The sequence below is a fragment of the Lissotriton vulgaris genome, chromosome 12 (genome assembly GCF_964263255.1).
Source record: "Lissotriton vulgaris chromosome 12, aLisVul1.2, whole genome shotgun sequence".
NCBI classification, from domain to species: Eukaryota; Metazoa; Chordata; class Amphibia; order Caudata; family Salamandridae; genus Lissotriton; species Lissotriton vulgaris.
In genome coordinates, this window is record NC_141700.1 from 412506601 (window position 1) to 412520260 (window position 13660).

Consider the following 13660-nt stretch of genomic DNA (forward strand, 5'->3'; position numbering starts at 1 on the left):
GAATTTATTGAGAAGTGACATTATTTAGAAACTTACTTAGTTGCCAGCAATAAAACGAGTAGGAGGGAGGACAGTAAGGAATAGCAGGTAGATAACAGTATTCACCAGAAAGATACTCACCAAAGGTAAGCAATTTTTCATTCTGATATTCTGCACCTTTTGAATACATTCTACAAGCAGTCCCTAACCAGGCAGTGGTTGCATGGTTTGTTCTGCTAAGAACTCCTGTAGGAGTAATTGTGCAAAGTGGCCTCCCTCTGACACTTCCGAGTCCAAGCAGTAATGCTTTGCAAAAGTGTGGAGAGAAGCCCACGTTGGAGACTTGCACATTTCTGCAATCGGAACCTTCTTGCCAATTCAGAGGTAGAACATTTAGCTCTGCCAGAGTGCACCTGATGCCTTCTGGTGGTTGCGTGTGAGCCAAGGAATAACATTTTGATGCACAACATGATCCATCTTGATAATGTCCTCTTGTGGACTGCCTTCCCCTTCATCTTGTCTGCATAACTAATGAATAGTTGGTTGTAATTTCTAAACTCTTTGGTCCTGTTGACACAGAAGTGGACCACTTACTTGGGGTCTAATCTGTGGAGCCTCTTTTCTTCTTTCGAAGAATGTAAGGAAGGAATGATAGCCAGCAGAGTAGTGGATTGGCCTAGATGAATGGGCGTAACCACCTTTGGGAGGAAAGCAGCCCTAATATTGAGAAACAGGCTGTCAAGAAGGAAAGCAGTGAAGTGGTGCTTAACACTTAATGCCAGCAACTTGCTCATATATTTTGCCAATATGATGGCAATAAGAAAAACTGTCTTGAAAGTAAGCAGTCACAACAGGCAACTGTGCAACATCTCATACCGGGAGCCCATTAAAAATCTAAAAACAAGATTCAGCTCCTGTTGTGACATTATAGGAGGCAAGGAGGTAAACTTGTATCAAGACTTTCCAAATACCTTGTGACTATAGGTGGCTTGAAAAGGGACAGTTGGTCTGGAAGACAGAGAAAGTCTGAGAAATAGCTCTTGACTTTGCCTAATATGAACCCTTGTTGAGCCAGTGAAAGGGCGAATTATAGGATATTGGGTAATCGGGTCTAAAGAGGATCTACCAAATTATCTATAGACCATTTCACAAACATACTCCATCTGCCAAATACACTATTTTGGTGGAAATTACTGTAGGCACACTGGGTGATATCTAACCCTGAGTGTAGTTCGCGAAGTAGCGCTACGCTTAGCTACGCGAAGTGCACTTTCGCACTACATGACCTAGGCGTAGCTTTGCAAACTGAGTAGTGCACTGTGCAAGATGCTGTTCGCACTGATTGCAGTGTCGGATGCTTGTCTGCACTGTGCAATCAGTGCAAACTGCATCTTGCACAGTGCAAGCGGTCGTTTTCTGCCGCGCGAGTAGATTTCTACTCGAGCAGCAGCTTTCTATACGCGGACTGGCAGTTTCTCATCGCGAGCGGTCGCGAGCATACCCAAACACTCGCAATGAGAAACCTGACCTCCCCCCGTTGAGAAGTTCGCCGGGAGGTTTATTTTCCACGTTCCCGATCGGCAACTTGATGTTGCTGATCGCGAACGAGGAAAAAGTCTCACTGGGGTGTCACTTTGCTTGCTTGCGGTCGCCAACTTGACGTTGAGGACCGCAAGCAAGCAAAAAATGAACGCTGCACTATGCTACGTGTGTTTGCACTGTGCTACGTGCAATTCGCGTAGTGCTAAGTAGCACAAACTTCGCAAACTATGCAAGCGTAGCGTAGTGCTTTGCCCAGGCTACGTGATATCCATCACTTCAAGAAGTAAAGAAAAAGCATTCAGGTTGCCTCACTCAATCTCCAGGCATGAAGGAGACTCTGGAGGCTGTGGTGCAGAACCTGCCCCTGCAACTTCAAGAGGAGGTCTACGCTTTGAGGAAGATAGAGTAGGGGCCCAGGGAAAGGTACATCAGGTCTGCATACTATACCCTTTTTGGCCAGTCTGGGCTTATCGAACGAGTTACTTACCTTCAGTAACGATGTCTCTGATAGAGACACAGTCTATCCGCAGATTCCTTAACTTAGAATATCCCCAGGCACCAGACTGGATCTGGAAAACTTTTCCGCAGCAGCACCTCTGCACGCCGCGGGCAGCGACGCACGGCTCCGGCCTGACTTCGTCCACGGACGTGATAGCAGCGGAGCCATATATGCCCCTCCCGGTGCGCTGACATCAGTTTTCGTCGGAGAAACCTTTCCCCGCCACAACGCGGTAAAACCACCAAAAACTGTAAGAATATGGGAACAGTGTGCAAAAATGAAGGACAGTGCCAGGTATTGTATCCTGAAAAGTAAAAGGAAAGAGCAGAGCACCGCTCTGAGAAGCAACCCCACAAATACGAAGGCCAAACCACCTGTGGAGGTAGATGAAGATGTGAAAAAACAGCATGGCAGATGACGAAAGACTGCAACTATAATGTATAACCATGAAGGACAACAAGTCCATAACATAGGATCAAGGACAATTTCACCATAAGAGGTCCCCAGAAAGAGATGTCGTAACCCCAATAAAAGACCAATAGAATGTGGCAGAGCCCCTAGAGTTGAACCAATGGGTCGCAGGGGTGGTAAGAGACCCCAAGGCAACAGAGAAGAGGAGAGCGGGGGTGGGAAAAACACTGAACAATCCAGGCACAGGTTTGGAAAGGACACATGACATATGAGCATACCGCCAAATCACGTGAACGGGCGAGTAGAGCAATGAAAACATAATAAACATTTTGTGTCTGAGTGAAGTGAAAATGTCACCCTGTAGACAGGTCAAGCCACCCGGAGGAAGGTGAGGATAGAAAACCCAACCTGAAAAGGTCCTTGCAGAACGGGGAGGATGGGCGGGCTGGCGTTAAGAAATCTGCGGCTAGACTGTGTCTCTACCAGATACATTGTTACCGAAGGTAAGTAACTCGTTCATCTGATAGAGATATCTAACCGCAGACTCCTTAACTTAGAATAGATACCAAAGCCATACCCAAAGAGGAGGCGGGTCTTCGACTGAACCCTGTGAAGTTCCCGAGGGAACGCAGCAGTCAACAAGGTGACGAAACACGGTTGGGACTGCAATCCAGCGCAGACACACCAGAACATGAACCTCATAAAAGAGCAGAAAACATGGGGAGGCAAAGACACTACAAGCCGGCAAAGAACAGCATGAAAACCCCCATATGTATACCGGGTGAGAGAAAGAAAACACATACTAGATATGTAGGTGTGAAAAGTAAAGTGCATGACTTCGCAAGGAGTGGAACTGAACTTAGGGGCTGATAGATCCGCAGGATCCGGCATGTCGAGCGTAATTAGGACCCAGAGAGATGGCAACTGGTATGACAGAGTTAGTGCATACCGGTGCAGTATGCGCAACAGCGAAAAGAAGCACTGTTGAAACCTGCACGAGCTAAAATACATGCGACAGCATTGGCAGGATGCCAACCTACGGCCAGAAAGTGCTGGTGGTACTAAAAACAGAAGACACGCCAGTACATAGTCGGTCTGTCAGAGACATGAAAAAGGGCCGATGGCAATCAGCAGAAGTGCCCAAAACAGGACTTACATGAAGAACGATAGTCAAGTGGAAGACCGGAAGGTACATAGCAGACCATGTGGACGGTAGAACCACACGAAGTATAGCAAAGACCCTCCTGAAGGGTAGGGTGAGCAGCCCATATGCGAGAGACGCAATAGCAAGAAGGCAACCGGCAAAAAGGGTACCAGGCACACCGTACACCTATAAAAGAGCTCGTAGCACAAGCAGACCGGGTCAAGGACTACGGACACCGCATGAAGGAACGTTGCCTACAAAATTCCACTGTGTAAGAGCACAGCAGATATTGAATAAGAAGAAAGACTCTCAAAAATGAAGAGTAACACAATAATGGACTAGAGCACGCAAAAAGTAACAACAGACATGTGGAAGCCGAACTGGACAGGACAATGTCCAGGGCTGTAAGCGACATCCGCCCCTCGCCTGGGAGGAGCAACGGTCCCCCGCAAGACAGAGGAGGAGATGGAGCTAGGCACGATAGTGGAAACATTCAGGACCAACCTAAAGGTCCCGGGACCCAAGAAGCGAGTATCCTGAAGAGAACACTCCACTCTAGAGTGTTAAAGTATGAACCCAAAGCAGAAGCAAGGAACACACCTGTGCTGAAGCAGCAGGGAATGTGGAAAAAACTGCTTTAGGGAAAGTGGGCAGAAAACGAGGCCATAAAAAAATGTACTGCAGAGATGGACATGGTAAATCCGCTACCTTGAAAGAAAAGCCCAGTAAGGGCTGACCATAGAAGCAACATCGCAAACACCATATGATAGCAGACATACCAGAATGCACCCAAGTTTGCGCCGATAGTATTAAGCGTGCCGCACAATGGCTTTTGACCATGGAGCAAAACAAGGACAAAGCGTCAGCGATGAAAGAACTGCGCCTGAACTGAAGGGAAGAAGGGCCCGAGACAGTGGCCGTCAAAAGAAGAGAAGCCATCATAGACAAGAGGATCACTGCAACGCTGAAAAAACAGATAGACCGCGTCAAGGTAGGCGAGGTAGAGGCCACACAGCACGGAACCCATGCCTAGGCCTAGAAGCACTACAGACAACTGGAGCCAATTGCAACCGAAGTGCAATAAAGCGATGCAAACGTGAGGATCGCAGCAGAACAATAGGACAGCCTGACCCCAGAAGGATGTCCGTGAAGAAGACTCATAGGAGGTACCAAGGTTAAGGCATTCACCCAATAGCCAGCAAATACCCCACATACGGTAAGTCTCAACCCCTGCGAGGGGGGTCCTCTTGGGAAAAACACACATTCAGAGCAGTGGAACGATGACAGAACAAGCCATCCGGCTGTACTGAACGAATACTGAAATGGGGGAACAATCGCTTACACTATCCGGGCACTAAGCAAAAACCTGGGTTTGGTTCTTTTTTTGTGTGAAATCAAACCAACAAGGCAACATTGCCTATGCAGAAGAAAAACATATCACAAGGCAGGAAGTCATGCTGCAAGATTTATGGTAGCCCAGACAAGAGGTGGGAGACCGCCGATTCCGCGTGGCGGTCAAAAACGTCCACGAAATTGAATGGCAGATCTCTAAGAGCATCCGAACTGTCTGGGAAACTACTGTCGCGCAGCCATGCATGGCGGTGCAAAGCCACAGACAGTGCAACAGCCCGTCCCACCGAGTCAGTTCCGTCAAGGGAAGATCGGAGGGAAAATTGCGCTATTCCCCTGCCATCAAGCAGAAGGCGAAGTAATTCTGCCCGCGGCCCTTCTGGAAAAGAAGGAAGAAGGCTCTCGACCAAGTCCCAAAGGGCGGAGGACACACATGCAAACACGCAAGCCGTATTTAATGCGCAGATGCCAGCACTGGCAGAGACGAAAACCTGGCGACCACACATGTCCAACCACCTACACTCCCTGGTGGGAGGTAACAATGGCAAAGCGGAGGAAAACTGCAAGTCAAAAGCCACCTGAACAAATAGGCCCTGAGCTCTAGGGTGAAGGGACAGGCAGAGTGGATCATCCGGGGCAGGACGGTGTCGACGAGCAATGGCCCGATCAACAGGGTCACCAGAGGAAGGCATCGCCCATGTGCCAAGCATGACGTCAAACAAAGATGCCCCAAGGGGCAGCAAAGGGTCCACCTCAACAGGCCCCATGTGGAGAAGACCCGGTAAAGGATCAGAAGGGAGGGAAACCACAGGGGGCTGAAATTGAAGATAAGCTGCCGCCCTGTGAATAGCCCGTGCGTAGGTAGCACAAGCCTCATTTGCCATCCAGGGAGGTGACAATAAACCATCGGTAGGAGACAGTTAGAGACTAACCCGTCCACTAGACAGTAAAAGTGGAGGAGCCGGAGGCTGATCCGAAGGTCACGCAACACTTTGCGCCTGAACAATGGACTGAAATGACCTCAGATCTAGGGAGTCCAGAGGAACGTCAACCTCTTGCAAAAGAGGAGGCGTATGCGCCGCCACCGGTGTCGACCAACGCTGTGTGGGAGTCGCATCGACATCCGAGGAGTTGGGAGGAACTCCAACCTCATGCAAAAGAGGGTGCATGGACGTCGGCACCGGCGTCGACCGACGCCGACCGACGCCGAGTTGAAGTCATCTCGGCGTCGACGACCTCCAAAGGGACTCGGCCCGGGCGCCGTCCACCCCACCGCAATATGTGGGGAGGAAATACGTCCACAGGGTGTTGAGCCTGGTGCCGCCTCCGATGTCAGCGCAGGAAGTCACGCAGGGCTATGCGGTAACTGAAGGGGTGGGCTGGACCGGCGATAGGAGGGCCCTCTGGGCCGTGCCCCGTTGGCGTCGTATCGACTCCGGAACCGGAGTTGATGCACACCGCCGGCGCCGAGTACGAATCCACTGGCAAGGACCCGACATGAGTGCCTTCCACCTCTGTGGGACCCGAAGGCGTAACAGGGAAGAGGGGGTGACCCAAAGTAAGAGTGGAGTGCTTTGGAATAAGCCTCCATTTGGGCCCGCGTCGCTCCGACTCCTGAAAAGGGAGGGTACGGAGGACGAGATTGCCGGACGCCCGTACCTGGCAGGGAGCGAGAGGAACAGGCGCTGGCGTCACATGTATGGGCAAAAGACCTCCGCGACTTACGTTTGGGCTTACCTGCCTCTGAACGACGTCCGCGGGAATGACCTCAGGAATGGGCTTGATCTCGAGAGGGAGAGCGGCAACGCAAAGGTGCAGGAGCCATGCTGCCAGCAATTTCATACGACGCTCCCTCAAGGACTTAGGTTTCATTTTTTGACAGGCGTCACACTATTTGGAGTCATGGTGCACTCCTAGGCACCACATACAGATGGCGGGCGGGTCCGTTACAGACATCGGACGCGCCCAGGTCTCACACGCCTTAAAGCCCAAAGGCATTGCACACTGTTCCCCGAAGCCGAAGGCGTCGAGTAGGCTTGAAAATAGGCCAAGAAACCGCTGGTTTTCCAGGATCCGCGTTAGGGTGCAGAAAAGAACAATACCGACGTCAAGGGGCATGTATGGCTCCGCTGACTTCACGTCTCTTGACAACGTCAGGGCGGAGACGTGCGGCGCCACCCCCAGCGCGCAGAGGTGCTGCTGCAGAAGTTTTCCAGATCCAGTCTGATGCCTGGGGATATTCTAAGTTAAGGAATCTGTGACTAGATGTCTCTCTCAGATAGAATGACTAGGGCCCCGTCAAGGCGGACCTTCCTCAAGACCTGAGGAATCAAGGATATAGGAGGAAACATGAAGTGAGGTGGAAAGTTTCACTGCAAGTGAAATATGTACCAAATGCTCCCTGCAAAACATACTAGAGGCCACAGAATTCCATACAGTGAGCTTCTCACAAGTGCCAAAGAGGTCCACTAAAAGCAACCCCCATAGACTGAAGATGTGTTTGACTACCTCCAGATGAAGGAGTCACTTGTGGTCAGTAAGTTGATGCTGACTGGAATTGTATGCATGTACACAAGTAACCTGTCCAGATGGTTGGCTATCAACCAGATCTGATGGCTCAGAGCCCAGGACAAGAGTCACAGAAAAAGTGCAACACTACCCCTCTCTGCATGTCGATGTACCACATCACAGTCATATTGTCCATCAAGATCTGGACAGATTGACCACGAAAGGAAGGTAGGAAGGCTTTGAGAACCAGCCAGGTCACCCAGAACTCCAACAGGTTGATGTGCAACCTCTTCTCCTCCTCTGAAGACCAAAGGTCTCTGATCCCCAGTTCCTCGAGGTGAGCTCACCACTCTAGGGTGGAAGCATCTGTAATAATAGTTGTCACTACCTGAGGGGGCTGGAACAGCTTCCCTTGAATCAGATTACCATCGACACTCCACCACTTCAGATCGGCTGCAGTGTCTCTGGAGAGTGTGATGGAAGATATTCACTATGTAGGAAACACTGTCTGCAGAGACATCACTGGAGAGCCCAAAGTGTTAGTGATCATGAGTGTCCAACAGAATTCAGGAACCTAGGAGGCCTAGCCAGCGCAAGACTGTCAGGACTGGCACTTGCGCTCCATTCTGAAACATCGAAATCATGGCCTGAATGTACCGAACCCTCTGTGGAGGGGGAGATGCTTGACTTGATGTGGTGTCCAGTACTAGTTTTGTTTAACATCCTTTAGATCAGAAGGGCAAAACCTAATATTGTATATGATGCTTGACGGCAAATCTTTTTCTGGTATCATGTGGATAACATCATGTAGTATATAACGACAGCCATATGGTACCCTCAGGGGGTAAATTAATTCAGTACATTCGCAGCTCCATGGGTGGAGTTTTGATATTGCCTGTGATTCCACTGAACGAAAAGTGTGTAAAAGCCTTTCAGGCATGTTAATATTTAGCTTTTAATAGTGTAAATTGTTGTAGGGATTCTTGTTTGATGATTGGGCATTATGCAAGCGCCAGAATCAATCAAAGAGCCAATGCTGGAGAATCCCTAAGAGGAGTATAGTAATATGCTCAGCCTTGTTGGAAAAGACAAACGCCCAAGAAATGGACAGCAATGTTTCTGCCTTTGGACAGTACATGTATTGGTGCGCTCTCCACGCCACCTACCACGGTTGCTACAGCCACCATACTAAAGCAGCGCTGTATTAGCTGAGGACTATGGCCGTCTGTGTTTTCCCTACCATCCCTTGCTGTCTGAAGCAGCTACAGAAGTGCAACACTAGCAAGAATTAGCATATTGGCGGCATTGATCGGGTAAACCACATAACATTGTGAATGTTATAAACAGATATCCAAATCCAGCGGCGAAAAGATAAGTGATTAAAAATACTGTAAAATAAACTGCTATCAAAACAATTACTAAAAAAAAGTAATTAGTACTGAAAGTAAATATCGTTGATGCAGGTTAGTCTTACGATGAGAAACGTATAACCTTACAAGGAGAAATTAAAAAAACATTTAAACATATTATTATTTTATTTCTGGTCCTGAATCTTTGAGGACTAATTTAATCTGAAGTATATAAGTCTTCTAAGAAAATTACAAAGGGTACATGAATAAGACAGATTCTGAGAATGTAGTAAGAGAGGTACATCCTTAAATAGTTATCAAAGCTAAAACACTTGAAGATAGTTACTGAAACTTACTGTCAATGTTCTGTTCAATTACATCCTTTGCAGTTCTAAATATCTCGGTCAGGCTGACGAAGGCAAAGCCAATATCTTCACAATCCAGCTCCTGCTCATCATCAGGAGGCTCACTAACGACTGTAAATCGCACTCTACACAGAAGAAAATTTAAGATATTCAGTTTACCAACCACATGAAATGTTGTGTGGTTGTCTTAGCACTATAGAGACCTATAATTTAATCAGAAATCACAGAACATAAGAGCTTTCATGGATCATTTGTGTTTGTTTGGAATTGAGGAAAATAATGTATTCCTGACCTAGATAATTCAGTAGTTCCTGATCATTCTTATGATAGGCTGTAAGGAACACTAATGTAGGTTACTGTCAGCAGGCAATTGTCAGGTTTTGTCAGAAGGCAACAGAGTTCCATCTTGCAATACCATATAAAGCCAAGGATCTTCATTACAAGTGGCCCATTAAAATCCCTTTTATTTCCTATCCAGCATTACCGTTACCATGGTCTCACTAATTCAGGAGTAATAAAGGGGATGATGACATGTTTTGGGGAATAACAGGTGGGAATTGGTGTTTCTGCACAGATTCAGATATGTATTAACCTACCTTGAACAGCTGAAACCACTGTGTGAAAAACAAAAACTTCCATTTCTGATACCCCTGGTAACATCTGTTATCAGCCCCACTTCTATTTAAGATCCACTTGTAGTAAGGGCCTAAGTCAGGATACCACTGTATAGAGATTGATTAGGTGGTGTGTCTTTATCAGTCCTTCATTGTTGCCACTCAGCAATAGCTTTTGTTCAAATCTTGTTTTCTTATTTATTTATTTATATAGCGCAGCTAATACCCTGGGGCATCTAGACGTTTGTCAACCAACATCAGGCATTCACTCAGATTAATTTAAAGGCTAAAGCTTAACAATTCAGAAACTAAGCAGTAAATAGCCGGGTCTTCAGGCCCTTCCTAAAGGACAAGTCCGACGAGTTTTTAAGTTTGTAAGACAGACGATTCCAAAGTCTGGTTGTGATGTTTAGGAAGCTTTTACCACCCCAGCTTGATAAACGAGGTTTGGGAACTTCCACTAACATGTGTGAGGAGGATCTCAAATTTCTGGTCGAGTTATACCAGCAGAAATGGTCAATCAGGTAAACGGGTCCCTGATTATGCAGTGCCTTAAAGGCGATGCAGAGGGCCTTAACATGAATCCGCTTTTCCACTGGAGGCCAAAGTCGAGCTTTGAGGGCCATCTTGGGCGAGGAATATTTTGGGATACCAAAGAGCAAACGGGCAGAAGAACTCTGTAAAACCTGCAATTTCACAAGAAGTGCTTTATTTATACCGATCAGAAGTCCGTTACAGTAGTCAAGCATTGACAAGACTAATGCAGAAACCACCATTTTCTGAAGGTCTGGCGGTATGTATGGAAAAATCTTCCTCAGAATCTTCAATGTATAGCAGGTGTATGAAGTGATCGCTTTCACATGATGGGAAAAGGACAGGGTGGTGTCAAAAATGACTCCCAGATTCTTTGCCTTAGTGGCAGGGGTAGGGAGGGGGCCCAGCTCCGAGGACCACCAATCCGAGGACCACCAATCCGAGGACCAAATGGAAGGACCTCTGCCAAAAAGGTGAACCTCAGTCTTATTGTAGTTCAACTTAAGGCAGTTCCCCGACATCCAGCTGCTCACCTGTCGCATGCAAGCATGAAAGTTGTGAGCAGTGTCCCCAGTTTTGTTGGAGATGGAAACTATGCTCTGGGTGTCATCTGCATATGACCCCATAGCAAAGCCATGGGATTGGATCAGTCATGCCAGGTTAACCACATATACATTAAAGAGAGTTGGGCTCAGAGATGAGCCCTGGGGGACCCCACATGGAAGTTTAAAACTCAGGGACCTAAGACCACCCACTGCCACGAATTGTTCCCGGTCCGTAAGGAAGGATTTAAAAAGAGATAGAGCAGGACCTGCTATACCTATTTCTTGGAGGCGATGTAGTAGAAGGTTATGATCTACTGTATCAAACGTCGCCGAAAGATCCAGTAATATCAAGGTCGTCATACCCCCCTTATTCACAGAGCGCCTAATGCACAAGTTACTACTTGTGTAACGATAAATCTGTAAGAGACATTAGTTAGTGATAGATTCCTTACCTTAGAATATCCCCAGGCGTCAGACTGGATCCGGAAATTTTTGCGTAGCAATAACCCTGCGCGTCGGTAGGCGTCGTTCGCGGCTCCGCGTCCGCATCGTTAGCGCCGGAATGACGTCGTCAGAGTACTTAGACGCCGCCCATGCGCGCTGACATCAGTTCTGATACACAGCTTTTCCGCGCCAGATACACAGAGCCATGATAGAACCAACACTGGTGCCATGAAACTAGGGCCCTGAAAGGGGATGACCTTAACCCTAGATATCGGTTCGCAGAACGGGGAGGATGGGTGGGTCGGTAAGGAATCTATCACTAACTAATGTCTCTTACAGATATATCGTTACTCAAGTAGTAACTTGTGCATCTGAAAGAGACACGTTAGTGATAGATTCCTTACCTTAGAATAGATACCCTAGCAATACCAACCCCGGTGGTGGGTCTGCGAACCAATGATCACACCAGAAAGTCCTGGAGGACGGAACGGCGAAAGAAGCCATCCCTCCGGACTTGGCTGACCAGGCAGTAGTGTCGTGCAAACGTGTGCAGCGAGGCCCACGTAGCTGCCTGGCAAATGTCCTGCAAGGGCACTCCTCGGCCCAGAGCAGTTGTAGTAGGCGTGGCCCGAGTAGAATGAGCCCGCAATCCAGCAGGGGGCTCCTTTCTGGCCATGGAGTAACATGCCTGGATACACAAGATGATCCACCGCAAGATGGTCTTCTTGTGCACCGCCTTTCCCTTCTTAGCGCCCACGTAACCAACGAAGGGTTGGTCATCCACCCGCAACTGGCGTGTGCGATCTAGATAATAAGAGAGCGCACGTTTTGGGTCCAGACGGTGGAGCCTCTCTTCCTCTTTCGAGGGATGCGGAGGCTGAAAGAAGGTGGGCAAAGTAATGGACTGCCCGATGTGGAAGGCAGTGACAACCTTGGGCAAGAAGGAAGGTCTTGTTCGCAACACAACCTTGTCCGGATGAACAGAGAGGAAAGAGGTGTAGAAGAAAGAGCCTGGAGCTCACTCACTCTCCTGGCAGAGGTGATGGCAACCAGGAAAGCAGTCTTCAGAGTAAAAAGACGGAGAGGACAGTTATGGAGCGGCTCAAAGGGAGCACACATGAGGTAAGTAAGCACAAGATTCAAGTCCCACTGGGGCATCACGAAGGGAACAGGAGGGAACATGTGTGTGATGCCCTTCAAAAACCTATTTACAAAATGGGGACTTGAACAAGGAAGGCTGATCAGGTAGCCTGATGAAGGCGGAAAGGGCAGAAAGGTACCCCTTGAGAGTGCCCAGAGCAGAGCCCTGCTGGGCAAGAGAAAGAAGAAAGAGGAGAACCTCAGAAAGGGGTGCAGAGAGTGGTTCCACAGCCTTTGCTGTGCACCATGCCACAAATCTGTTCCACCTGCAGGCGTATACCGACTTTGTGGAGGAACGCCTGGCTGCCAGAATGATATCACAGACTTCGGGAGGCAAGTCAAATGGCCTCAACTGCCGCCGCTCGATCTCCAAGCTTGTAGGTGGAGACTGGACAGGTTCGGGTGCAGAACCGTCCCCAGCTGCTGCGACAGAAGGTCCTCCCGAAGAGGCAGACGAATCCGGGGATCGACTGACATGCTGAGTAGCTCCGGATACCAGTATCTTCGTGCCCAGTCCGGAGCCACAAGGATAACCTGGGCCCGGTCGCACCTGATCTTCTTCAGCACTCTGGGCAGAAGTGGTATAGGCGGAAAGGCGTACAACAGACCGCAACTCCACTCACGTCGAAAAGCGTCTCAGGGCGAGTGCCCCTTGGAAATTACAACGCGCAGAACTGATGACATTGCGCGTTCTCTTCTGTGGCGAATAGATCTAACCAAGGCTCTCCCCATTGCTGAAAGAGGCCTTGCGCCACGTCCACGGCCATTCGTGATCCATCATGCACCGACGGCTGAGTTCGTCCGTTCTGGCATTCAGAGAGCCTGCCAGGTGTTGAACCACTAGGGTCACGCCCTGATGTTCCAGCCACTGCCAGAGGCGCAGAGCCTCCTGGCATAGGGTCCACGACCCCACCCCGCCCTGTTTGTTGCAGTACCACATGGGGGTGGTGTTGTCCGTGAACACCTGCACTACACTACACCGGACAGAGGGGAGGAATGCCTTCAGTGCTAGACGAATCGCCCGCAGCTCCAAAAGGTTGATATGGAGCCGGGACTCCGCAGGAGACCAGAGGCCTCTGATCTCCGCCTCTCCCATGTGGCCTCCCCAGCCCTGGAGGGACGCGTCCGTCACAACCACGTGCTCCGGGTGGGGTAGGTAGAGGAATCTGCCACTGACCCAATCGCGGTCTGTGAGCCACGTTGTCTCGCAGTGCCCTCCGAGATCAAGACATGATC

General features: G+C 49.0%; 1 protein-coding gene across 4 annotated transcripts in view; it reads right to left on the reverse strand.

The window, feature by feature from the left end:
* The window catches only part of RPGRIP1L (RPGRIP1 like), a 1159147-nt gene that overhangs the window by 100572 nt on the left and 1044915 nt on the right, over window positions 1-13660 (reverse strand). For all 4 annotated transcript variants that reach the window (XM_086945185.1, XM_086945184.1, XM_086945187.1 and 1 more), the window contains exon 25: window positions 9139-9272. In XM_086945185.1, coding sequence (XP_086801311.1) covers window positions 9139-9272 — 134 coding nt within the window. The remainder of the gene's footprint in view (window positions 1-9138; window positions 9273-13660) is intronic.